The 27,062-nt window shown below is 38.3% G+C and overlaps 1 protein-coding gene across 3 annotated transcripts in view; it reads left to right on the top strand.

Annotated features, from left to right (window-relative positions):
• The window catches only part of LOC127619047 (diacylglycerol kinase delta-like), a 97,617-nt gene that overhangs the window by 29,613 nt on the left and 40,942 nt on the right, over positions 1 to 27,062 (top strand). The window contains exon 1 of one of the 3 annotated variants that reach the window (XM_052091787.1): positions 15,003 to 15,025. The exons of 1 other annotated variant lie outside the window; for it this stretch is intronic. Coding sequence is in view for 1 of the 2 variants with exons in the window: in XM_052091777.1 (XP_051947737.1) it covers positions 15,105 to 15,275 (171 nt within the window). In the remaining variant the exon portion in view is untranslated. One more of the 3 variants, XM_052091777.1, reaches the window with a different exon arrangement.

The following is a 27,062-nucleotide window of genomic DNA, read 5'->3' on the forward strand; positions in this document are numbered from 1 at the left end:
TGTGTCTATGTGTGAGAGGAAAACTGTGTAAAGTGTTCTCTCTTGCAGTATATTTACTGCTCTCTATATATTGCTTCATATTGTGTCTTCACATTGTTTATCACCTACTGTCAGTTATTGGAAAGATGTCAGTGGTAAACAGACATCTTCATTTGCAGCCCCCTTCCTCTTTTCCTCTCTCTCTGTCTCTCTCTCTCTCTCTCTCTCTCTCTCTCTCTCCTTTTTTAACTTATTTCCAACAGGGTTTCTCAGTATTGCACACTGCCCCAGTGACAAGTGTGTTTGTCTTACACTTTTTTTTACAAGAGTTTTCTTTCTTTCTAGTGTCTTTCTATCCCTTTCCAGGATCACCCTAGCATTGTAGTTTGTTGAAAAAATAATTTCACACTTGCACACACACACTTGTGTTATCTCACATATATGCCATTTTGGTCATCATGTGTATGTATGTGTGGCTGCAGTGCAGTGGTTACACAACAGCAGGGCCTGAGGGGGTGGCCAGAAAGAGCATACTACACTCCATCACTCTTCATATTGACCCTAATAAACTGTGGATGAGAACATACACACACACACACACACACACACACACACACACACACACACACACAGTTTTGCTTCCTCTCACTCACAATAGCTCTAAGCTATGTCTATTTTTATTCACTTTCTAGAAATGTTTTCACATTAAGTGTGCCCTCTTGTAGAAAGTAAACATCATTTTGAATTCTACTCAGAACATTTCAGCTATAAGTGACTTGAAGCCCACCAACGGTTTTTACTGTTTTTTTTTTTATATAAGGACTTTCCGATTTGTAATGATTATGTTTCATTTATTTTCAACATAAGACATAATGTACAGTCAGCCGGTCATTATTGCAAAATAATTGTTATAGAAAGGCCTTATATATTTATTATAATAATAATAATTATTATTATTGTGCGACTGTACATTATCCCACATATTAAATGACTACTAAGCAAATTGGACATGTAATATTAATGGAATTGAAATTATTTTATTCTGTAAGAATAAATAGACCACAGAGAGACATAAAACTCACCCAGCTATGTAAGAAATGTGTTACTTGAAACAACGGTCAATTATACATGCAGTGTACCAGTCATTATACTAAATTATTAGACCACAGAGAGTCACAATAAACCAAGCAGAATCAATTATTACATTGAGATTTGTTATAATAGAATTTGAATAACTAAATATTAAAGGACACAAAATAAGGATCACAGCATATGTGTGTCCCTGTTTTTCTTACATCTTGACAGACGTCATATAATTTAAATTTGACTTGCAAATATGCCAGTCTTGTGTGTGAAGGTTCACATTTATAGACAAGAGAAATAAAGTTTTTACAACATGCATGCTGATTTTTGCTATATTTAGATGTTTATTTTTGGTCTTACACTAGATATTCAAATTTTTGCAATATGATTTGAATATTGTTGTGGTTTTAAATGGGCTGTTGTCATCCTTTGGAAACGTATGGAACAGTGTGGGGCACAAAGAAGAGTGGAGTAGATGAAGGGAAAAAAGAGGACAGGAGGAAAGAAAAAAGAGATGAGAAAAAGTGGGTCTTGAATTCAATTAGCGAGGGGACGATGTCAACATAATACTGCCTACAACATCATGATGATAAATGCAAAGGAACACATGCAGATACTGAGAGATCGTTGACAACAGAATTTTCTTCTTCGATTCCCTATTTGGCCTCTGTTGAGAATTTGTGGGAGGGAGAGATAGAAAAGAGCGAGGTGAGGATTCAGTCTTGAGCACTTTCAAGAGGGCCATAGAAATTTCCCTCTTTCTCTCTGTTACAGTGGCCATATGCTATGTAAATTAAGGATTTGCTCTGCTAAATAAAGAACACGCAAGAATACAAGGAGGTATAAAACCAGGCAAAGTAATGAAGTTGTTAGATGAGGGAGAGTGAGGTAAACAAATGCAGATATTAAATTTAAAATAGAGTTGTACAGACCTGAAATAGACAGAAAAAATTGAGTGACAGGAGAGAGAGAGAGAGTAAGTGGGAGGACATTGAGGTGAGTGTAGTGTTGTGGGTCATAGAGAGATTGTATGGGGCTAATTTGCATGGTGGATGACAGAGAGAGAGAGGGGGAGAGCCATTCAGTCCCCCACTAGAACTACAGTACCACTCAGGACACACACACACACACACAGTCTAACACACTAACATACACTCAGTTTTCAATGTCAAGTTAGTGTTCTTTATTGGCATAACAAAAAACTGTGTTTTAGCATTGTTAAAGCTTTTGGAGCATCACTGCGTAAAATATGAAATTAGTTGTAAAATAAAATTAAAATGAAATAACATTAGTGAAAATAAACAAGTAATATTCTATATATATATACACACACACACAGTATATATCATTAGTAATTAAAAACAGTCACTTCAGAAATAGTATCATATCTTGTGCTGTTTCAAACATGTTATTGGATAAACAAACAAGGATGGATGCGTGCGTGTGAGAGAAAGAGAGACGATCACCTGTTGCCACACCCAAGCAGAGATGCTGTCAGCTTTCTGAAGGTCAGCTTTCTCAGTGGAAAAATAGCGTCCAAGCAAGGGTAATTCTCCCTATTTCATGGTGCACAAGAGTCGATCACTATAGAACATTTACATTTATGCATTTGGCAGACGCTTTTATCCAAAGCGACTTACAGTGCATTTATTACAGGGACAATCCCCCCAGAGCAACCTGGATTTAAGTGCCTTGCTCAAGGACACAATGGTGGTGACTGTGGGGATCGAACCAGCGACCTTCTGATTAACAGTTATGTGCTTTAGCCCACTACACCACCACCGCTCAAACAATGTCCTCCGCCATTTTAAACATCACCCATTGTGTAATTAATCGGTCTGTTGTGTCTCTCAGCTGTGATGAGCCATAATTCTGAAGTTGTTCGTTTAAAGCTGTTTAAAGCTATTTCTTAGCGATCACGAAGAGCTGTTGTATGTAAACGGCTGATGCAGATTCACTTCACGTCACCTAACTGGCTCATATTAAACACAAAAACAATCTTGTGCCACCACCTGCTGGCTAACATATGTAAGGAAAAAAATTAATACAAAAAAAGATAAACAGTAGCTCTTAACACATATGCACTGCTCTTACACTTTAGTTTAGAACAGCACGAACACAAGTGGAGTGATACACACAGTGAAGCGTCCGAGTGCTGATGGTGTCAGACCATCAGTGCTCATGGAATGTCTCTCGTCCAATCAGATTCGAGGACTGGAACTAATTGTAATAAATACACACACACACACACACACATACACTCACCGGCCACTTAATTAGGTACACCTGTACATCTACTTATTAATGTGATTATTTAATCAGCCAATGGTGTGGCAGCAGTATTCATCAGTATGGGGAAAAAATGCAGTAATTTAGACCGTGGCATAATTGTTGGTGCCAAATGGGCTTTGAAGTTTAGCGATGCATCTGAAGTGTCTGGTTTAGAAGTGTCAAATACACAGGCACAACCTTGGCTAATGCACCTGGATGGCTCTGTAGATGGATACGGCTCAATGGACAGAGCAGCGCGAGCACAAAGCTCTTAAAGCTCGAGCTCATAAACTCGCAGCTTTGCGAGAATCAGTGAGAAGCAAGGTGCAAGAAGTGGAAACCATTTGAATTCGGCACAGAATTCACCACCCTTGAATTTACTATAATAACACTAACTGTACTTTAGGGAGAAATATATTGATAATAAATATTATCGTATCACTACTTTAGCTCTATTAAATATTTTAATTTATTGTTTTACATGTGTTTAAAGTAGGTCTACTGTATATAATTACAAAAATGCCATATTTTGGAATATGGGGGCGTTCATCAAATAAACGTTGAGAACCACTGCTCTAGAGTGTATAGAGAGTGGTGCAAATAACAAAAAACAACCAGTGAGCAGCAGTTTTGTGGATGAAAACGCATTGTTGATGAGAGAGGTCAACGGAGAACGTCAGACTGGTTTGAGCTAACAGAAAGGCTACGGTAACTCAGATAACCCCTCTGTACAATTGTAGTGAGCAGCATTGCACCTCAGAATGCACAACTCATCAAACCTTGAGATGGATGGCCTACAACAGCAGAACACCACATTGGGTTCCACTTCTGTCAACCAAGAACAGAAAACTGAGGCTGCAACAAACGCACTCACACTCACTCACATACTGTAAATACACAGTGAAATATACTTATTCAAACATTGAGGCTCTTTCTCTTATGCCCACATAAACCCACACACACTTAGTCACACTCTCGTATATAGTACATGTGCACGCGTGCACACACACACAAGAGATGGTGTCAGTCTTCTCTTTAAGAGCCACTGAGCTTTTTAAACACAAATGTACTGTAATCTGTATTCACATACACACACAGATTTGGCTCTTGCATTAACAAAGTTTCATATTAGCACCTATTAAAAATGGTGTGACTGTTTGATCTGAGTGTACATGCAAATGAGTATGCAAATTAGGTTTTTATTGGGTGTGCGGAGCTTGGCGCATACAGTTTGATGTCACAGGCTATTTACCTCGTAAAAAAATGTCTTTACTGTCTTATAACATAGTTCAATGGAAAGGAGGAGGCAAGAACCGGCTTGGCAATCTAAATTATATTTTAATTATAAACTTAAACAAAAGACAACAACACACACACGTGATGGACATGTCCGTAAACTATCTCTCTCTCGTCGCACCACCTTCTGCCATTGGCCTTTATCCCTCTCGGAGTCTTAATTAGCCTGATAAGGGACCGGGTGTGTATAATCACAACCCGGCCCCGCCCTCCGCCCTCCGCCCTACCACATGTCTGTTTATCTTGTATAAAACGTCTTTGCATTCTTAATTATAGAGGAACTCCCTGTTGCAGATACACATCCCTGTACTGTAGAGGACATGCTTTACATACTGGTGAAATACATCCAGCGCAGACATTAATATACTTGAGCATTTGCTCACATAAGTGACATGTTTCAATACGAGGTTGCATTAACCAAGAATTGTCCATCATTTACCATATTTTACAAACATTATTTTCCTCCATTTTGACAGATAATAAATACGGATCCCTATTTTAGAAATGTTCCCACAGGATGCCATAGGGATTGTAAGTGATGGGAAATAGAGAAAATAAGGTTTTAAACCACCCCAGTGAAAATAGACAGGGAGAGATATGTGAGTGTGAATTTGGGGAGAGAACAAGAGCTTCCAAGTGTATTCCAGTGGAATAGTTTATGGAATTATTCATAATCATAATAATACATTAAATCAGGTGACCAGATCACAAGAACACAACTTTTTGATTTTGCAAGAGGATGATTCTCATGAAACCTGTTAAGAAAATGTCCTGGTCCTATTTTACTCCACAATCAAAAGAAACAAATACAAAATTATATTTTGTATATAGAAAATTAAGGCTTTAGAGCCATTGAGATTTGTTACATTGTGACATTATTTTCATGACGGTGCACATTTTAGTACCCCATTCTTATAACTGGAATGCAAAAAATAAATACAAATAATTTAATTTGAATAAAATTATAGATCATTTTATTTGTTAAATATTTATACATCATAATAGTACTCACTTGGCACTGTCTTTCATTTTCGATTATAATAATATTTTTTTTTTTACAACAGCATCTTTTTTTAACGTATTACTGTTACGGAAATGACAACTGGGGTCAAAATCCACATAAGTATCCTGATAATAATGTCACAGTGCCAAAATCTTTTTGGTCCTAAATGAAGGCTTCATTTTCTTTATACAAAATATAATTTACATATTTTTTATTGATTTTAAAAGAGATTTTGCAACAGTAATTCTTGTGATGTCACTGTCACATTAAAAATACCAAACTAAATTCTATTCTGCCAGATAGCAACCCTTACAACACAGTCCGTTGAAGTGATGGAAAATGTAATTTCAAATAATTATTTGTAGTTCAACCTCACTGCAAATGGTTTCAATACTCTTTCCTATTGTACTTTGTAGTTATAAATAGATCTTCAGTGCACTGATCATGAACATTTTACACACCCTCTGTTTTAATTGATGTCATTGATGGTCATGCCCCAAAATTGCTGGTTCTACATTTTTTATTTTTTATTTTTTTCAAAATTTGATATAAGCAAAGTAAAGTCACCATGGTAAAGTGCTAGTCCTGCTTATTATGGCCTGCATTACATAGGGTATTGAGGAAACCACCCACATGTTCATTCCAGTTATACAAAGAAAGAGAAGAAACACAGAAAAAGACAGATATACTCCAAACATCATGGTACTAGCATGGTACATTTGAAGGAATGCCAAGGATAGTCATAGTTTGAGAATTTAATAATGTGGTAGAAGTAAAGAATGAGTATGTTGTTTATCAGTGCGCACACACATTAGACACGTGACAAGCTGCAAGTAGCAGATTGGAGTGATGTAGTGTAATTGAAGAGGAGCGGGTTATATGATCCTGTCTTATTATCCTGTGGAAGATAGTATCGGCCCACGATACACTTCAGAGACCAGAAAGATGGAAGATCCGCTCTTATGGAAGGCTGTTTAAATAGATAGTTTGGATGGCGACTCACGTATTCATCACAGACACACACACTCACATCGGTATAGGGTATCAAGAGAAAGAAAAGGACAGAGAGAGGAATTCATAATTAGCTTGGTGATCAATACAAGGCCTGATCCGTTAACGTGCTGCTGGGACTGTCTGCTGGTCACACCGGGCAACATGGTTTCCTGGGTGAGAGTGAGTGATCACAGGGTGCTGTGGTATGTTACGTCTGGGGACACACTATGAGTGGAGAGAGAGAGTGTGTGTGTGTGAGTGTGTATTTATCACTTTGTGGGACCAAATGTCCCCATAAGGATGGTAAAACCCGAAATGTTTGACCTTGTGGGGACATTTTGAGGAAAACAGCTTATAAATCATACTAAATTATGTTTTTTGAAAATGTAAAAATGTAGAACGTTTTCTGTGAGGTTTAGGGGTAGGTGTAGGGTTTAGGGGATAGAATATAAAGTTTGTACAGTATAAAAAACCATTATGTCTGTGGAAAGTCCCCATAAAACATGAAACACAACATTATATTATATCAGTGCATATCTGCAAATGTTATTCCTCCTCTATTTTGTATTTGTGTTCTTTCCCCTCAGAAAATGTCGAACTTATCTGAACTAAATATCCTCTGTACTTTTGTTTGTCTTCCATTGTTTGTATTACTATTAAATAAAAAACAAGGTAGACAGAGAGGAAGAGAGAGACTGAGAGAGGCTTATTTCACTGTGTGTTTTCAGGGAGTGAGTTAGTGATAGTGATGGTGGATGGCCTTGTCATATTTTCACTATCAAGCCACCTTGTGACTGGAGATCTGGCATAGCACCCGTACTCACGCACACACAGGTGAAGTGGAATTGTAACAGCTATGTAACCATAAACAGTGCTTTTTCTTCTTCTTCTTTCTCTGGTCTCTTCTCTGGACCAACTTTGTATGGTTAGCTCTCAATGTCAAGTTATAGTATTATTTATGTTTGAGAAATGAATATGTCAATCAGAGGTTCAAGGTTGTGATGCAAAGTTTGAGTGGGAGTAGCATGTTTAATCCAGCGAATACAATACAACACTAATACTCAATAATAAAATAATAAAAGCTCACCTCACTCCCACGACAACTCTTCCACCATTCATTCACCACACCATCTCCACCTTGCTTTCTATATTTTATTAAATGAGGCACTGAAAGGTCAACTTGTTTACCTTTATCACTCTTAAATGAGCATCTGATGTTGTGAATGTTTGTTCATTTACAAACAGGGTATGAAATTAGCACCCGCCACATGCCAAATTCGGGCAATTTTTGTGCAGTAGCAAGTTATTTTGGTCATCTGCCCGTCACAAGTCTCGGAGTGACAAATGTCAAGAAATGCCTTTAGACATACAGACTCGCGCTTGAACTGTGTTACATGCACTCACCAGCCACTGTGGCTGGTGGGCAAAAAGTTAATTCCATACCCTGTTTACAGAAAAATACATTTTCTTAGGCACTGTATTAAATCTTGTTGAATTGTAAGTTGAACTGAAGTGAACTGAATCAATTTCAGTTGAACCAAATCTCATTTAATTTAATCAAATTCAATCAAATAAAATCAAATGGAATGGAACGGAATTAGATTGAGTGGAATTGAGCTGCATCGAAAAACAGTTGAATAAAATCAAATTTAAATAAAATTGATATGTCTTGATATGGGCATGGCACTATTTTAGGCAAATGTTTACTGTTTATCTTTCTTTATTTTATATTTTATTATTTATCTGTTTTCATCAGACATCAGATTTTTCTTGTTTCATTTGTGAATTGTGTGAAATCAGTGTATTTTTGACCATGACCTGTGTGCATGTATGTGGAGCAGCAAACAGATTCCACTGGTTTCAGTAATGAGGTTGTCAGGGGCTCGTGTGCGGGCTGAAGCACGCGTTGTCGAGGAGTGTGCAGAGGGACAATAGGCTCTTTAGTGGAACGCTACTCACCCTACTGCTGCAGAAATGGCTGGGGATTGTTCCCATGCAATTGGCGGTGCACTCAGGGTTGAGGAGGATGTCATGACTGTGTGTGTGTGTTATAAGGGAGCAACAGTGACAGGATTTCAATAAGAAAGCTTTTGTTCAAACCAGTGCTCCTGACAGAAGTGGCAGGTGTTCACTCTGTAGGTGTTGTCACCTCTGTGGGATGTCTCTATCCCTTTCTTCCTCACCCTCAGTCTCCATTCACACTGTGTGTGTGTGTGTTGTGTGTGTGTGTGTGTGTGTGAGAGAGAGAGAGAGCGAGAGAGAGAGAGAGAGAGAGAGAGAGAGTTTTATGGCATTACTATTTTTAAATGTATTTATTTTTTTGCCTTTTGCCATTTATATTCATAGAATATTCATAGCATGGAGCAGGGGGTAAATGTTTGGCTAGTTAGCATGAACAGTTAGTTCCTGCTGGTAAATGTCATTACTATACCATTTAGCAGGCAAAACACATCTTTCTCCAATCATGGACATTCAAAATAATGTGTGTGTTATGTAGTTCAATGGAAAGGAGGAGGCGAGAAGAGGCTTGGCAATATAAATAATATTTTAATAATAAACTTAAACAAAAGACAACAACACACACACACACACACACACACACACGACGGACATGTCCGTAAACAATCTCTCTCTCCCGCACAATCGCCATCGGCCTTTATCCCTCTCGGAGGCTTAATTAGCCCGATAAAGGAGCGGTGTGTAGAATCACGACCCGGCCCCGCCCTCTACCCTGCCACAGTGTGTTTTATTGGAAAGACAAGAAAAGATAGCTGCATGCAGGTTGCAAACTTACGTGGGTGCGTGTGCCAGCTGAGCAACTCATTAAAGGTATATTACGGGCTCAATACAAGTTAAGCTCAATCGACAGAATTTATGGCATAATGTTGATTACCACATAAATACATTTTGACTTGCCCCTACTTTTCTTTAAAAAAAAAAGCCAAAATCTGGGTTACAGTGAGGCCCTTACAATGGAAGCAAATGGGGCCAATCCTTAAAAGTTAAATACTCACTATTTCAAAATTATAAATAAATAATTAATATGGAGCCAAGTCAATCTCATTAATAATTCACGCAAAAAAAACGATTCACACATGCGTAGACAATTTCACATGCATGAAACCTAATTCACGTACACAAAAAAAAAACTGTTTCTATATGTGAGTCCTTCAATATGTTTACATGATGTTTAGCCTTCCCCCCTGGCTTTATTGTTTTTCTCTTTATATATGTTTTATTGTAGTTTTGACTGTACATTGACTTTGTTTGTTTGAATCTTAATAAAAAATTAAAAAAGCCTTCATTTCCGTTCTAATTAATCCATATTGCGCAAAAGGTGCACAGAATCAGTGGCTTATGATATGATTGGTTAAGCTCGCATCTGATTGGCTAAAGAGTACGACAGACCCACGTGGGAAGAGTGACTTTTGAGACTTTGAGAATTTCTCTGCCAGAAAAGTCTCAAAACACACACACACAATCCGAGGTGATTCACACGTGAATGACGATTTGCACATTCAGATTCATGGATACACTCGTACATATTAAACATTCGAAACTTTTTGCGACTAGTTGTATATCTATGAAGTATGTTTTGCGTTTGTAAAATGTATTTTACGTATGCATACTTTTATTTTGCGCATGTGAATAGCTTTTTGTGAATATATATTTTTTCACATGACGTGAATTTTTTTTTTTGTGTACGTGAATTAGGTTTCATGCATGTGAAATTGTCTACGCATGTGTGAATCGTTTTTTTTGCTTGAATTATTAATGAGATTGATTTGGCTCCATAAATTAAAGCCTCAAGACATGAACAATATGCGTGTTAACATGATTTAAGTGTGATAAAAAATCGCTTACTAACGTTTTCTGCATAAAGTTATAGTTAATTGTACATCTTCGTTGCCATGTCAACAAATCCTAATATGACTGTAAACATGACAATTAAAACAACTTTACAGCTCAAATAATACATGAGTTTTAACAAAATAATTAATGAAAATGCTTTTATAAAATTATAAGCTTTCCATTTCCGCCTTTTAACCTTTCAAAAATTGGCCCCATTCACTTGTAACTCAATGGAAATTTAGATTTTTGTTTTTTTAAAGAATTTAATTTTTATTTTTGTGGTAATCAACATTATGCCACAAATGCTGTCTATTGATCTGAACTTGTATTAAACCCGAAATATTTTGATTACTCTAATGGGGGAAAAAAGTTGAGGACAGGATGGGACAAATGTCATGAGACAAATTCAAACACATGTTGTCCACTTGTGCACTACAGTCTACAGTAACATAGAGGATGCGTGCTAACCAGTGGGCTACAGCTCTGACATCTCTCCTCTTTCTCAGTGATGTGTAGTTAGTTCCAATCATTTAATCTGATTGGTCAACCAATGCTTCAAGAGTGCTGACATTTAGTACTCTTTAGCACTGGGATGCTTCACTATTTACATCACTCCAATTATTCATGTTTAAGGCTTTTCAAATAGTGGTGGAGATTTTTATACATTCTTCATTTTGATTTTATTCACTAAATTGTTCAGTGACCATTTATGCAGATTATATCTTTATGCCAACAACTGATGGCAAATGAGAGTATTTCATGTTAAGAGTGAGTCATTTAGTCATTGAGTGCATCTACATGCACGTTCTTACACCGATAATGCTTAATAAGCCGACAACATGTGTGGTCATGTAAACGCATTAAACGGCTTTATCGTAGTAAGGTCAAAAAACAGCTTAAGAATAAGCTGATAGACAGATTACCACAATTTCACGTTGCATGTTAAAAACCTTGACTTGCATTCTTAAGGGCTTATCCAATGTACACAAGTGTTGTGCGCATGCCTCTTTGCAGTTTTGCGTCAGAAGCAGAGAATAACTCAATTATTTTAAATATCAAATTATTTCAAAATGAGAGAAAGATCAAGAGGACAGAAAACTTAATGGAACAAGTTGCATACAATCCAAATGAATTCTCTCTCTCTCTCTCTCTCTCTCTCTCTCTCTCTCTCTCTCTTTCGCTCTCAAGGGATTATGTGAAATCAGCCAGATTTGTGGCGTATGCTGGATGCAATCCCCAGTAACTCATCAATGAGTTTAGACCAATCTCCTGCTGCAACTGTGTGTGTGTGCATGTTTATTTGTTCATCTTATTTCCCAAAGTGTCTTCAACTTCCTTTTGTAATTGTCATTGAAATGGCTCACTCGGATAATCTATATTTGGATCCAGTCCTGTTATTCAGTCTAAATATGGAGGAGAATTTCAGCTCTTCATCCTCAGATAGAATGGTGTTGACGCTGATGCAGATACTCAATCTGACGCACGGGGTTCATTAGGTTTAACACTGGCAGTAGGATCTGTCTCTTCATACACAGATTAGCTGGCTCAGCCCCATATGTTGTGTGACCATGCCAATCCTCTGCGTTTGTTTCACTCTCTCACGGGAAGTGACAAAGCATTTCATTTTTTCTCCAGCAGCAGGTCGCCTTCAGCCCAGCATGTTGCTGTGGGAATTTGTGTTGATTTCCAGTGTGTGTTTGTGTGTGTGTGTGTGTGTGTGTGTGTGTGTGTGTATATGTGTGTGTGCGGCCCGATGGCCCTTCAGATTGTCTATTTCTCTGCCAACCGGGGGGCCAGTATACTTGGATAGTTGCTATGACAACCTTGCATGCCATCATGATATCATAGGTCACCATGACACATCAGATGTCTGTGTGCATTTCAGTGTTTGCATTCACTTGTGGAATTGCATCAGTCATATGCAGGGTCTTTTTTTATATTTGTGTTTGTGTACCTCTATCTGTAATCAGTAAACACTACTGTTCGAGGGCTCATCAGAGACAGCAATACTACAACAACAGATGATTACAAATAACTGCAGTGCTGCCCTAGCACCTGTTACCACCACTCCCTAGTGTCCACTCAATGAACTACAGCAAACAAATATAGTCTTTTAGTCCTCATAAATATCCCATCCTCATAAACAGAGCCATACAAGCTGAAATCTTCTTTGATTCAATAATTTAATTATTAAGTTTAAATATTAAGTTATATTGGAACTTTTTGCCCCAGTCTTAGAGAATGATATGTTGAGCTAAACAAACGGGTTTAGCTCAACTACTGAGCGTAAAAATGACAGAAACTAAAAAACAAAACAAAAAGGAAGCCATTTTTCGAAGCTTTTCTTAGCTCATTGCCAGGTTCAAATACAGCAGACACATATTAGATTAGACAGTGTTGAAATTACTATCTTAGACCTCGATGAATATATGCTGGTCCAAAATGGTTAGTAGTGCTGTTCTGGCTGGTGGATCAGTGTAGCCATGTTGTTCACTTGCAAAATAATAAAGAAAACAATCTGGTCAACCAGTATGATCTTTTTGATGTTTTCTAGTTGACCATGGGAGGTATCACCACTAGTATCCATAAACAACCAGCAATGCTGGTCTATTCAACATGGTGGAGCTGCATTATTATGAGCACAGAAGATCAGGAGTTAGGGTGGGGGTTTGTAGAAATGAAAGACAGCCAAATATGATACTTTCGCTCTCTGTCTGTGTTTGCTGTCAGGGAGATGAACATATCGTTTTTCTCTGTCTCATTAGAGTGTCTCCTAGTCTACACTGACAAAACTAGAAACAGCCACCAAAGCACATCATAGTAGAGCACACCCTTCATGCTTCACTGTGTATGTGTCTTTCTGTCTGTATTTTTGTCTTTTTCCGTCTCTCATGACATGCGCACCACTCATCTCTTCCACGTCCCACCTGTTTCTGTGACAGCAAACATTTCTAGATTTGCTCAATGTTCCATAGAGACTAAAAGTAATCTATATGACTGGTTTTGCATGAGAACAGACCAAAATGTAACTCCTTTTTCACTATTAAACATGCCATTGCAGTCTCTACGCATTATCTTGATTTCAAGCTCGATTACACATCCTTGCATCGGCAGAGCACTAGATCTTAAGTGTAATCGCTAGAAAGTGTAATCGAGCTTGAAATCCTGATCGGCAAGGAGGCCGCTGATTTACAGGTCTGTTTTCACCCAAAACCAATTAGATCACTTCAGAAGACATGGATGAAACCATTGAAGTCTTATGGATTACTTAAATGCTGCCTTTATGTGCTTTTTTGAGCTTCAAAATTTTGGTCACCTTTCATTCATATTGACCTACAGAGCCGAAATATTCTTCTAAAAATCTTTGTTTGTGTTCTGCAGAGAAAAGAAAGTCATACACATTTGGGATGGCATGAGGATGAGTAAAAGAGAATTTTCATTTGTGGGTGAACTATCCCTTTAAGACCCTTGTCAACAGCAATCTCCGTGTCTGTAGGTTTGCTCTGAAACAGACTTGCTGTATACAGATTATATACAATTGCCTGGATAGAAAATTGCTCACAGGTTGCTGTTGCATACTGTTGCTCAAGATACTGAAATCAAAATTTTGCTTTATGTACTCACACTCGTGCTGTTTCAAACTCGTTCTTTAATGAAACACAAAGTTAGATGTTAGGCAGAATAAATTAGCCTAAATCACTATTTAATTTCATTGCATGTTTTTTCTTAGGAATTCTTTAAGGGTATTTTTTTTCCACTCACATGAAATGAAGACTCATATCAGTAACCTTATAAAAGCTAGTTTATTTTACAGGAAGAGGGTTCCCTCATGGGGCTGCCATGTTAGGATCACATGACCAGACCACACTGCTCGCTTAATCTCAGAATTTGCCATTTTATTGTTCACTTTCACTCATAGATTAAATGAATCATGTATGACAGTGAAATTGAATTTTTACAATGGCATTGGCAACTGAAAACTATTGTCTTTGAATGATGCTGCATCCAAGCCATTTGGTGTCAGTGTAAGTCCAAGAAACAAATCAGACAATTGGTGGTGTTGGGGGTTCATTTGACAGTCTAGAGGAGATAGGTGAGATTTCAGAGAAGTATGAGACTCAAGAAATTCTCTATATGGTCTTCATTTAGTTTCGTTGCCATCTAGGAGTAAAAATTGATATATTAACCTGATTGATTTAAAATAATCAGCACTTTTGATCCTTCCTGCATGAGGACTGAACATTGTTTTTGTTTTTTTATCAGCCCTAGTCCTTGGAAGGTTGATTGACAGATCTGAAAGTCCAAAATATGAACATCCGTTTGGCCAATTGGTAGTTAAGATTTTGTATGATTCTGTGAGTAGTGACGCTTACCAAACTAGTTTATCTAGTTCTATATATAGACCTCCACACGTCTACATGAGAGTGTGTGTTTATTCATTCTCAGAGGGCAGGCCTAGATATAATAGACTGGGCGGTCTTATCACCTCACTGGTAAGAGGAAGTTCTGTTGTTAAAAGGCGTGTCATTCAGGTGCAGCCACAAGGAAGTGAGTATGTGTTACAGTCTGATTTCTGCAGGTTATGTGTATAAGCTTGTGACAGCGTGGATGGTTAAAGGGACTCATCATGCCTAGGCTTTGTCCAGGCAGTGTGTGTTGCTTTGCTCCGTTGTTCGAATGTGATGGGAGCGGGCAGGCAGACACCAACCACTTGAGAGAGGAAGATGTTTTGGAAACCTCCTCCAGCAGTACTTTAAAAACTGCAGGACAGGCACTCAGCAATAACATTATTTCACAGGTTAGAGTTTAAAAATACCCCTGGATTGTGTGTGTGTGTGTGTGTGTGTGTGTGTGTGTGTGTGTGTGTGTGTGTGTGTGTGTGTGTGTGTGTGTGTGTGTGTGTGTGTGTGTGTGGTGTTCTCTAGAACAGTATAGTATCACAGTAAGTGATAAACTGTCTCACTGTCTGGTTTAATTGGTTGAGAGATTTGATGGGCCGAAAATAGGATAGCATTGTGAATTGAATAGTATTGTTCGAGTAAACATCACTTTTGCAGAAATGTACCTCTGATCGGTCTCTCTCTGAATATATCTTCTGCTATATGTCAGACATCCACACAAATTGACTTATTATTACACAAATTTTGTCATTACTTACCAAAAAAATAAATAAATTAAAGTCATAACTTCTGTTTTATAGGTTTAACAAAGCAAAAACATAGTATAGCAATAAGGAGTTGTCTCTGATTTTTTGTCTTTATTTATTAGAATGTCTTGCATGACAGGCCGAACGAGGGAGCGATGCTTTCTCTCCAGGGTCCGAAATAAAACTTTTAGCCCATGAATAAAATTACTTTTTAGATGAATAAAATTACCAGTCACTCAGATTTCTTGCCAATTAATCTATATACATTTTTATTTATTTTTATATTTTATTTTATATATTGCATTTTACAAGTGGGTTTTACAGACATGAGGGACATATAAACAATACTGTAACCTGTTTAAAATTAAACAGATTTTTTAAAGAATTGTATTGTTTTATTTTATTATGAAATATTTAATTGCCAGATAGTCCATTTAGAATTATTTTTCAGATTATTTCCTTAGTACAACAAAACTAAATTTGTATTTTAAACTACATGTTGTCATATGAACAACCAGTAAGTAAATCTCATGAGTCTCCTGAGCCTTAAGTACACATAGCAGTAACAGTTCTTGGTTTATTTGGAGTGAGTTAATTCAGTCAGCTCCAACTGATTATTTGATTCACTAAAAAGAGCCGGCCCATAGAGTTGTTCATTTGGGAATTGGACAATAGTTGTTGATTCACTAAACATTTCCGCTCAAAGGAATACTTTCATTGGGAATCAGACTGCACTGTCTCATGTAATGTCTTGTGCTGTAGATTCAAAAGAAGCAGCTCAAAGGAGTCATTTGATTGGGAATCAGTCTACTCTGGTAGAGCTTTTTGTCTCACGCTGAAGATGATAGTACAGGAAACACTGCTTAATGATAGTACAGGAAACACTGTGATTATTTTATTCTGGATTTCTGTCTGCTTCGCCGGATAAATGCAAGTTCAAGAACTGTAACAAAACCAAACGTCATGAAAATCATTCGGATCCTGTGTTATAATGCAATCATTACCAGAGAACGTGTTTGTGGTGGGATGGTGGGTTATTAAAATGTACTCGCACATCCACTGGATATCCAAAAATGGTCTTTCCTTCATCCCAATGGCATGAATGCTTCTGAACATGGCCATTATCTTGCTTCTAGATTTACAGCTATCTGAGAATATTGTTGAGCAGTGGTGCTAGTTAATAATAAACACTGTGGCAGGGCGGAGGGCAAGGCCGGGTTGTGATTATACACACCCGGTCCCTTATCAGGCTAATTAAGCCTCCGAGAGGGATAAAGGCCGATGGCAGACGGTGGTGCGAGGAGAGAGAGATAGATTAAGGACATGTCCGTCATGTGTGTGTGTTTGTCTTTTGTTTAGTTACTCATTAAAATATGATTTATATTATCAAGCCGGTTCTCGGATACACCGTTGCATGGTCCTCGATCACTCCTCCACCCTCTCAGGCGGACAACCGCCACTCCTCCCCGGGCGGACTGGAGTCAGACCCACGACCCCCGGCGGAAAGAACATCCCTCCGCGTTCACGGCGACTCCTGGGGACACTCCTCCGCCCCTGGCAGCAGCCCTACCACTCCAGGCGGTCGGGGAGTCCAGTCCCCACTCGCCTCGCGGACAGTGGCCGTTCATCGCGTCCGGGCGGTCGGTCTACTCCCTCCCCCAGTGGATGGCAGCGGCTCTCCCCTGGGTGGACGGCAGTGTCGAGGACTCTGCGACGGGCATCCCTCCTCCTGGGCTTTGGTACCAGTGCAATCAGTTCAATGGAAAGGAGGAGGCGAGAACTGGCTTGATAATATAAATAATAGTTGAATATAAAACTGAAGCTAAAGACAAAACACACACACATGACGGATATGTCCGTAAACTATCTCTCTCTCCTCGCACCACCATCTGCCATCAGCCTTTATCCCTCTCAGAGGCTTAATTAGCCTGATAAGGGACCGGGTGTGTATAATCACAACCCGGCCCCACCCTCCGCCCTGCCACAAACACCTGCAACATTACTTGGTCGTAGGCCTGCAGAGCCTTACTGCACGGCATTAATGAAAAACCTGTAGTGAATAACAGAACCCTGCTGGGAGTCTGGACAGTTACACACACACACACACACCTGCACTGCTATTCAGCAGCGGCGCTCCGCCACAGCTAAAGAAGAAATTTAGTTGTGAGCTTACAGTCTGAATTTAATGTGATGAGTTAGAATTAGTGCATGCCGCGAAATAATGCAAAAACAACACGTCTTTCTATTGAATTGTGTAGGGTGGAACGATCCATCTAAATACAATCGAGATGAAGATATGACCTTGAGACGGTTCTGTGCTCGCTCCACGAATTTCATCTTGTGAATAAATTATCAGACGTGTTTCGTTGGTTTAAGTTTTGGAATGTGTGCTGACCATATTACATGTACAGTGGTCCATATTCACTTTTATTGTTCACCACAAGTTCCTTATAAATTTCAAACAACCCTATGTCACCAGGTTTTTGTGGACAGAACAGGAGGTGAGATCATCTCGAAGGTTTAACCAGATCTCATAGCATTGCCGTGCATACAAGTTTATACAATCTTTTGAGAAATATTACTTGGGTACAATAATAATATTAATTAGAGCAGATTGTGGAATTATACGCTAAAGTTGACCTTTACGCTCTATCCTATGATAGAGACACGGAGGTTGTTATCTCGATATAAAAGAACCCTGAAGCTTCCCTGTCAGTGATAAAATAAAATCGCTATTTGATGTAGGCTACAAAACAAGCCCAGATAAGACTTGTTATAGAAATCAAGTGTTTTTCCGCCTTGGTAAGTTTGTTTGTTTTCAAGCACTTTTCATGTTGAGTTCAAAGCGCCATTTGATGCTGGCACTGACACGAATCATGAACGCAACTTCACAGTTACTGTAACAATGGGGATAGCCACAGTCTATTGGTAGATTAATATTGTGGAGGATGAGAATTTAAGGGATTTAATGCCCACTGCAATAAAAATGCAACCTATTTCGGGACTAGTTCTAGACATTGGGAAACATTTAATGTTACTTGAATTGGCGCTATATTAGTGCATTTCTATCTATATTGTGGAAGGTTTCCTTTGGAAAATTTTAATAAAACATTATATTAGGGGGCCTGGGTAGCTCAGTGAGTAAAGACACTGACTACCACCCCTGGAGTTCGCAAGTTCGAATCCCAGGGCATGCTGAGTGACTCCAGTCAGGTCTCCTAAGCTACCAAATTGGCCCGGTTGCTAGGGAGGGTAGAGACACATTGGATAACCTCCTCATGGTCACCGTAATGTGGTTCACTCTCGGTGGGTGCGTGGTGTGTTGTGCGTGGATGTCGCGGTGGATGGCGTGAAGCCTCCACACTCGCTATGTCTCTGCAGTAATGCTCTCAACAAGCCACATGATAAGATGCGTGGGTTGATGGTCTCAGACAAGGCAACTGAGATTCATCCTCCACCACCCAGATTGAGGCAAGTCACTTGCAAGTCACCATGAGGACTTGGAGCGCATTGGGAATTGGGCATTCCAAATTGGGCGAAAAAAAGCATTATATTGTTACAAGTTGTTTTGATTTCTTTCTTAAAATGGAAATAAATGAGATTGGACAAGAAAAGAAGTATATAAAGTGTCAAATTTCAGTACTTTTAAAATCTGCGATTAATCGTGATTAACTAAAAAAAAATTGGATTAATCACAATTTAAAATTTGAATCGACTGACAACACTAATATTAATATATCTATTATTAGTTATTGTAATAAAGTTGTAGGCCTAATTTAATTCTGTAATTTCTGTAATATTATTTGTAAAATAATATTTATTATTACTATCGGGGCATGAAATCCGACGTGGATGTGGGTATTGTGCACAAATATAATCAATCCTGTATGTTCCACGTTCATAATGTGGGGAATTTGCACATTATTTTATTCATTTTAGCATGTAGCTGAGAACTGGTAAACGAATCCATGCAGATAAACAAATCAAACCAATAATCATGTCTTTTGTATCAAAAACTTTAATTCCACAATCTGCGCAAATAAATCATCTCTTCCTCCCTCTCTCCCTTCTGCTTGTTAAACAATTGTTGAGTTCAGTGTGAGCGCGCGCAGTGAGGACGTGCATATTTACTGAATTAAGATGTTACAGACCTATAAACCTGTTAATTCGACGTGCAAATGGTGATATGCCACGTCTCTGTAACGAGCGATGCATTAAAACTATCAGTCTTGTTTATAATCAACAAAACTGTCAACACTTTAATTGAGCGACTTTGGAGCGATCGATTTTGCTGCCTTCCATACCGTGGCAATCCATTTTAAAAATACAGCACCAAGATAGGCAGAAATAGCCTTTGGAAAATATGTATCTTTAATTTTTTCTTTTGTGTGCGGTAGCCCAGGTGAGATGTAATCACTGTATGAATCAGTATGAAAGCCAGAGGAGGCTGACAGCATGAAGCCTCCTCTCATTAGTAAATTGACCAATCAAAATGAATATTCAAATAACGCAATGTCATCTTCCATCCAAAATGCTCCCAAAAAAAGTCAAAACGGAGGCAAAATGCAACTTGCCTCCTTCAGCATTAATGACCATCATTATCACAGATAACCATTCAAGCAAATCAGCTTTTAGTATCATGTTAATGCGTCATCAATTCTGCTTGTGGTTAACACAACATCAGGGGGGAGAGAAACTGAAAATTTCCAAAATATAAAGGAAATAAAACTAACTGGAAGATCTAAAAACACATGTAAGACTGAATGACAGGATCATATAGCCTATACATTTTAGTCAGTGAACCAATGGAGGATGGAGTTACTCTACAAATACTGTAGGTTAGTAGATGGTACTGTACATGAAATGGGGTCTGCTATTCGTTTATATATATTTGCATTAATCATAGTCTGTAGATGGAACTGTGTGATTTGTTCTGTACGTTTACTCTATTGACAAGTGTTGAGTTGGTGATCAGAAAGATTATAACACATCAGTAGTTATCAAACTATTTTAAGTTATTGCCGGTAGGGGATCATCTGTGTACAGGAGCCGTACCAGCAAGACATATATAATAAAACATATTGAAACCCACTGCAATCTTTTATTGGTTTGATCTCTCAAAAGTGTTTTACATACAGTATTGGCATACTGGAAAAATCCTGTACATACCTCCACTGGAAACAAACTGTTTACGCTAATGTCCGCAATAGCGCTCCTTGTTGCAACATTGAAAATCCAATGTATACTTGCGTTGTGTTAAATCAAGCTTGTGTAGCCAGAAGGGCCTGCGTTGACATGCTTGCGTAGAGTATGTTTCGGCCTTAAGTATTAAACTCCTCTTGCAATGTTTGTGCCCAAGATACGTTTTTCTCAAGGTACATACTGTTTTCTGGCTTATCTGTGTCCATTTTTTTTATCATAACCTAATGAGGACAACAAACCGAAAGCCTGTTTATGGACAGATCAAGCATGCACACCATGGTTCTGCACAACTGAGCACTTGTGTTGGTGGGTTATGTAGGATTAGCATTTATCAGCTGTCTCTCATCTCTGATTCTGAATTGGTCACAGGTTAAAATCCATCAAGCTATTGTATTTGTGCAGCAGTTCCCATTAGCACACCCCATGTCTGGGATCTGACACTGTTACTCCTATTAAGGCGATACTTCAGAGGTAGTAAATTTTTGCACTGTATGTGTTAGTCCCTAATTAGATCACACATGCACTTGCACACAAAAACCCACATAGACACATACTGCAGGGGCTATAATCAGTTCATTAGGTTAATTACTAGCTGTGAAAGGGAATCGTAGTCTCTGTGGGCGCTTCAGGTAATTGTTCTGGCTTGAACTCAACTTTAACCAGACTGTGCCTTCTCACCCAGATACAGCCTGAATTCATACACATAGGCCACTAACACATTGAAGCTAAATACAGTTGTCAGTTCACCTTTGAGTGCCTCCCATTTTTCCCGGGACAGTCACATTTTCAAGCACTTTTTCAAGTGTCCCGACTTATTCGTGTTTTGTCCCATACTACCCCTCTCCTTAAATGTATCTTTGCCCATGTGGCTTTCTCTGTCACTTGAGTATTGCAATCAAAGGTAGCCAAGGATACGACTTGTAAAACCAATAAAATCACACTGTGTTATTTGAAATTAATGATTGAATTAAACTATCGAATCACAATCCCCTATCAATAGACATGCAGTTAATGAACTGATTGAAGAGTCAGTTTGAAAGAGCACACAGATGAAATTATGGATGGAAGAATTTCAAGGAAGTGTGCATATACATTTAACGAGGATCTTCAAAAAGAGTTTACATTTCTAAAAAAAACATTGTCACAGTCAGAGCCTAGTAAAGTGAAGTGTGAAATCGTGGAGCTCGCTTTTCCATCGCCCATGGAGGCCGCACCAACTTCGCGCAGCATGTTCATACATACAGTAAGTGTGCCAAACCAAGTGTTAGCAATTTGTTTGTTTTTTTGTGAAGCAAATTTCTGAATCTGACAAGGTGCACACAATTGAAGGACTTTTGCTTATCATTCTGTTGTGCACGACCATAACTTTGCACATTCATGACCTTAGAAAAGTCTTACAGGCCAGGCTGGAGGAATCATTCATACCCTCTGAGATTAAAAAGCAGATGGATGCCCTGGATGAAGCTGGTGAAGCTGGTGAGCAGATGATTTCTTTAGTGCAGTGAGAAACTTTTATTCAGCATCAGTGGATTGCCTCCAAAACTGGAGCCACTCATTGGAGAACACAGAAAAACTTGAGTGGGCCCTACTGAGAGACATCCCAGAGTGAAAAGACATTCAGAGCAGCCTCGAACACTTCTACTCCAGAAACCCCGGTCTCAGTTTGATTGCCGAAACCACGCTCTTTGATGAGTGGAGCATGAACAAGACTGCCATGTCTGAGAGATGGGCAGACATTTTTCGTGAGCTGGAGAGCAAGACCATCAACTTCGGAGTCTTAGCCAAGGTCGTGGAGTTTGTTTTATGCCTGCCTGGGACACCTGCATCTGTGGAGCGTGTGTTCTCATTAATGAAAGCAGCATGGACACTGGATAAATCTCAACTCAGTGTTACAGTCATGAAGGCAATACTTTTCATACGTCTTAATTTTGGACTGGACTGCTCTGCATTTTACGATAAACACTTGAAAGACAAGTGCACACTGAGACAAAATGCTGCCAGCGAAAAGTACAAGGTGACAACTGTTACAGATGTGGATGCACCCTCTACTTCACATTGATCTGCACCTAGGTAAAGATACGTCAGTTTCATTTTTGCTGGGAGGGGGCTGTCCCGATTTCCACAAGCAGGAATCTGGTCACCCTACAACTGCCTTCATCAGCCAGATAACGAATTAGAATGCATCAATGCAATGTGCACATCCGCAGTAAATTTTGTATGGAATTTTTGTAATTAATCTTACAGTTCATAAAAAAATCTTATTGTTTTAACATTGGCCACCAACTTCTACTCCGTTTACTAATTTAAATCATGACTTTTATTACACATAGTTAACTAATATTTGCATTATATAGTATGGAGTTTTGTGTTAGAAAATTACGTCACAACTATTCGATTTCGTCGATTGTCGCTAATGGGCTAAACTAGTTGACTTTAAAAATCAGTAGTCATGCAATCCCTAGTTGTTATTGTAATCACTTGTCAATAATTGCAATTGTATGGGAGTAACCCCTGTATTCCGTACACACATGCAATGAAAATTTAGGCGACTCACTCCTGCATTTAAATGCAGTTGTCATTCCCGAAATGCTTTAGTGTGTATGTGGCCATAGACATCTCAACATTCTGTCTGTATTATTAATGAAACATCTAGTTGACAGAAAGAAGGATATATAATTTTATATTTTATATTTAAACTAACAATGGATTTCATGAGGGGAAAACTTTAACCAGCCTATTTTCGTGATGATTACGATCTGTGTAGTTAACAAGGCTTTGTTTAACAAAAGAGAGTGTCTGTGATAGTTTGTTATTAAAATGTGATTTGTAATATGTTGTAGGGTCTTATCATTCTTTACCATCCCTGCATGCTGTTAGTGCCGCACAATGTTTGGCCACACCTTTGGAACACTGATTGTTTGAATGACAGCTGTGTTTGCCGACAGCTCATTGGTGTTTCCTTGGAAACTGATAGATAAGGGTGATTGGCCAAAATTTGTCTGTCACTGTGATTCTCAAGTGATTGTTTTCAGCCATTCCAAAGAGGGGATTTGGTTTATTGAATGGAGCAAAGACAGACACAATCAGCCATATTTTTTCCAGAGATATTTAAGCTGTTTTGTAGTTGTTGTTGTAGTTTAATGCTAAAATAATTTCTCCTATCTCAAATTAATATGCTGTGACTATAAGTATTTAACCCATTTGTAGGTTGATTTCAACATTGCTCTGTTTGTTTGAGCAGCCATATGTTTGAGGTGGGTCTATCTGTTTAATTTGACCAATGGCCGACAGAGGAAGTATTTTGAAAAAATGTGTGATGTGTTATTCTTTAAATGTGTTATTTTGGTGAAAATCTTGCCTTCCTTCATATGGTTCTCAAATCTTTGTCAAGATGCATTGCGTCAGCTTTGACAGCAATGAAACCTGTGTCTCATAACATGATCATTCGTGACCGGCAAGTTTGAACATGTTTTTTTTTTTTTTAATCAAAGATTTGCAAGTGTGTTTAATGCTCCCATTTTATACATTACACAGTCAATTAGCATTCTTTAATTATTTTGAATTAAGCCCATGTATTTTGGGTCATGTCTCACATGCTGCATCCATCCTGTGGACCACCTGTTGGGTGTTCTTTTGGGTTAAATTGTTTTATGGTCCTAATAATTTTTCTTTGGACTATCTTTGCAATTTCTTAAAAAAGGACACTCAGTTGGGTTTCTCTTACTTTGTCTAATTGAACACACAAGGTAATATTTTCCGGCTTGACTGAAGATTCAATTCTGCCTGTAATGATTTGTTTATGACTGGGCATTTATTCATTTAAAGGCCATGCTTTCGCTTTCATTTGACATATTTGGTGGCATGATCTTTCTTTATCTATTATAAATTGTGCAGTTGCTGAGCTGGGTTGGAGATGAGTTATTTAGTCTCATTATGAGTGTAATGACACATGATTGTCCTAATGGCTGACTGCTTTGACTAAACCAGCCACTCAGATCCACTTTAACTGTAACAGTAATTCACAACACAGTACATTCATTTCAATACCATTTATAAACTCAATAAAATATTGTAAAAATATTTGAAGCCTTTGATTTTATTAAGATTATAGAGAGATTCATGAACACAAGCAATTGTTCAACTTTAGAGAAAAGGTAGGTTAATATCAATGCAAAGATAACCTCATGAATGTAATTAGACTTAAAGTTATACAATTAAATTATTAGTATTCACACGGCAGAGGCACTACAAGGCTTTGAGTTTGCATTGAAACAACAGACAAGTGGAATCAATCATCTTTTCTGGAATGATGGAAATCATGGTATGTGTTGTTCCAATGGAGGACATGCAGATGCTGTGCCCTTCTGAGGAGAGACGAGACAGAGGATAAAACAGAGAAAGAATAGAATAGAGAAGAAAGAATGACAGAAAAGGAGAAGAGAAAATGCAGGGCGAGCTGTAATGATGACTAAAGAGTAAGAATAATGAGAGAAAGAAGAAAACAGCAGGGAGAATGCAGAAACTGAGGATTTTAGTGGAAGAGGTACAGATTAAATCAGAATTAGCAATCATTGTATGATGATGTTTGTCCTCAATTCTGAATCATCATATGACATCACAGCACGCGTGTGTACGTACACACTGTGAGAGATCAAAGTGATGGGAGCGCAGGCTGGAGTGTCCTCATCTTTTATGGATTTGGAAGCAGCTTTGCTATGAAAATGTGGAGTGAGTGATGATGTCTGGGCCCGATGTTTGTATTGAGGTACAGGAGAGATTCACTGGCAGAAATCCAGCAGTTTACACTATCACTAAGCACACACAAACACACTTAGCTATCTAAATTAGGACATACCATATACTTGACTATGGCCCCATTTTTCTATCTATAACCTTAAAACTTAATTTTGTTATATAATCTTCATAACTTTGACAAGCCAAAATCAAAATCTTGACAAATTTCACCTCTTATTTTTATATAATGCTAATTAGAGTTACTAAAATCTCTCCCTAAACCTGCCCCTAAAATAAAACGTTTGGTAAGTATTAGAAAAAAATATTACTATATATTACTTTATTTAAGAATAATTTAATTCCTTTAAAGACATTCTCCACCACACACACACACACACACAGTTGTTACAGTTGTCAGCTCAGTTGGGAATATTTTTAAGGTGGTGAAAATGAGTCACCTGTTGAAAGGGACTTGGAATGACCTGCAATGGTGACTCATTCTATACTGCACAGACACGCACTCATGCGCTTTCTCTTACTCTCTCTCTCTCCCTCTCTCTTTCTCTCTCTTCCCATCAGACTGTACAGCATCCACCCATCTTTATTTCCATTTATCTCATTCCCTCCATTCGTGAATTCCCTCCCTACATACAGTATGCATGTCATAACCCTTGGTAGATTGCCTGGCAAGACTCCTCACATTTGATTTCCTTAATGATTAGCAACATTTGAAAAAAGAAATGTCTCACTACTGACTATGTGCTGGCATGTTCTGTTGATGAAATCCACATGTCACGTCATCTGAGGGGACAGAATATGTCCCTGCATGTTTATACTACAATATACTCTTGTAATTCGATTGTATTGCTCATCTGCCATGAGATACAGCTGGTTTGGGATTTTGATGCCTTGCTGAAAGTCCTTTATAGCTGCTCTACCCTTGGGAAGGTAAAACTGGATTAGAGCTTCAAGGTTTCTGATAAAAGTTGACAATGAGTTGATGACGTGTCTTTGTTTGACTTTATGGAAACATGCCAGACCAGCCCTTCCTTTAGTCTTATATATACTTCAATGAGTAATGCTGGAAGGTGATAGATCAGGTTTTATAATACTCTTACTTAATGTTTGTATTCTTATAAACAAGTTAAGTAAGTTTAAAAGTAAGCTAACAAGAAAGAAGGAATCTAGAAAGAGAAGAATAAATGACAGAGAAAGCCCAAACAGTTTTTTTATTATTTGACAGTTGTTGTTGTAAATTTATTTCCCACTTCAGGTTACATTATCAAAAAGTTGCTCTTAGGCCCCCGTTACACCTGGCATTAACAATTGTTTCATATCTGGAAAGTATCTGGATATACTTTAGCTGGATTACATTTACACCTTACAGTCGAATATGTCTCCACTCCTTCTGTGCTGGCCAATTGAAGCCTTAGTGATTAGAAACAGACCAAGAGCGATACATGATGAAGGATATGAGGAACGAGACAAGATCTTCCAAGTGTA

This window comes from Xyrauchen texanus, chromosome 2, assembly GCF_025860055.1.
Source record: "Xyrauchen texanus isolate HMW12.3.18 chromosome 2, RBS_HiC_50CHRs, whole genome shotgun sequence".
Classification (NCBI taxonomy): Eukaryota; Metazoa; Chordata; class Actinopteri; order Cypriniformes; family Catostomidae; genus Xyrauchen; species Xyrauchen texanus.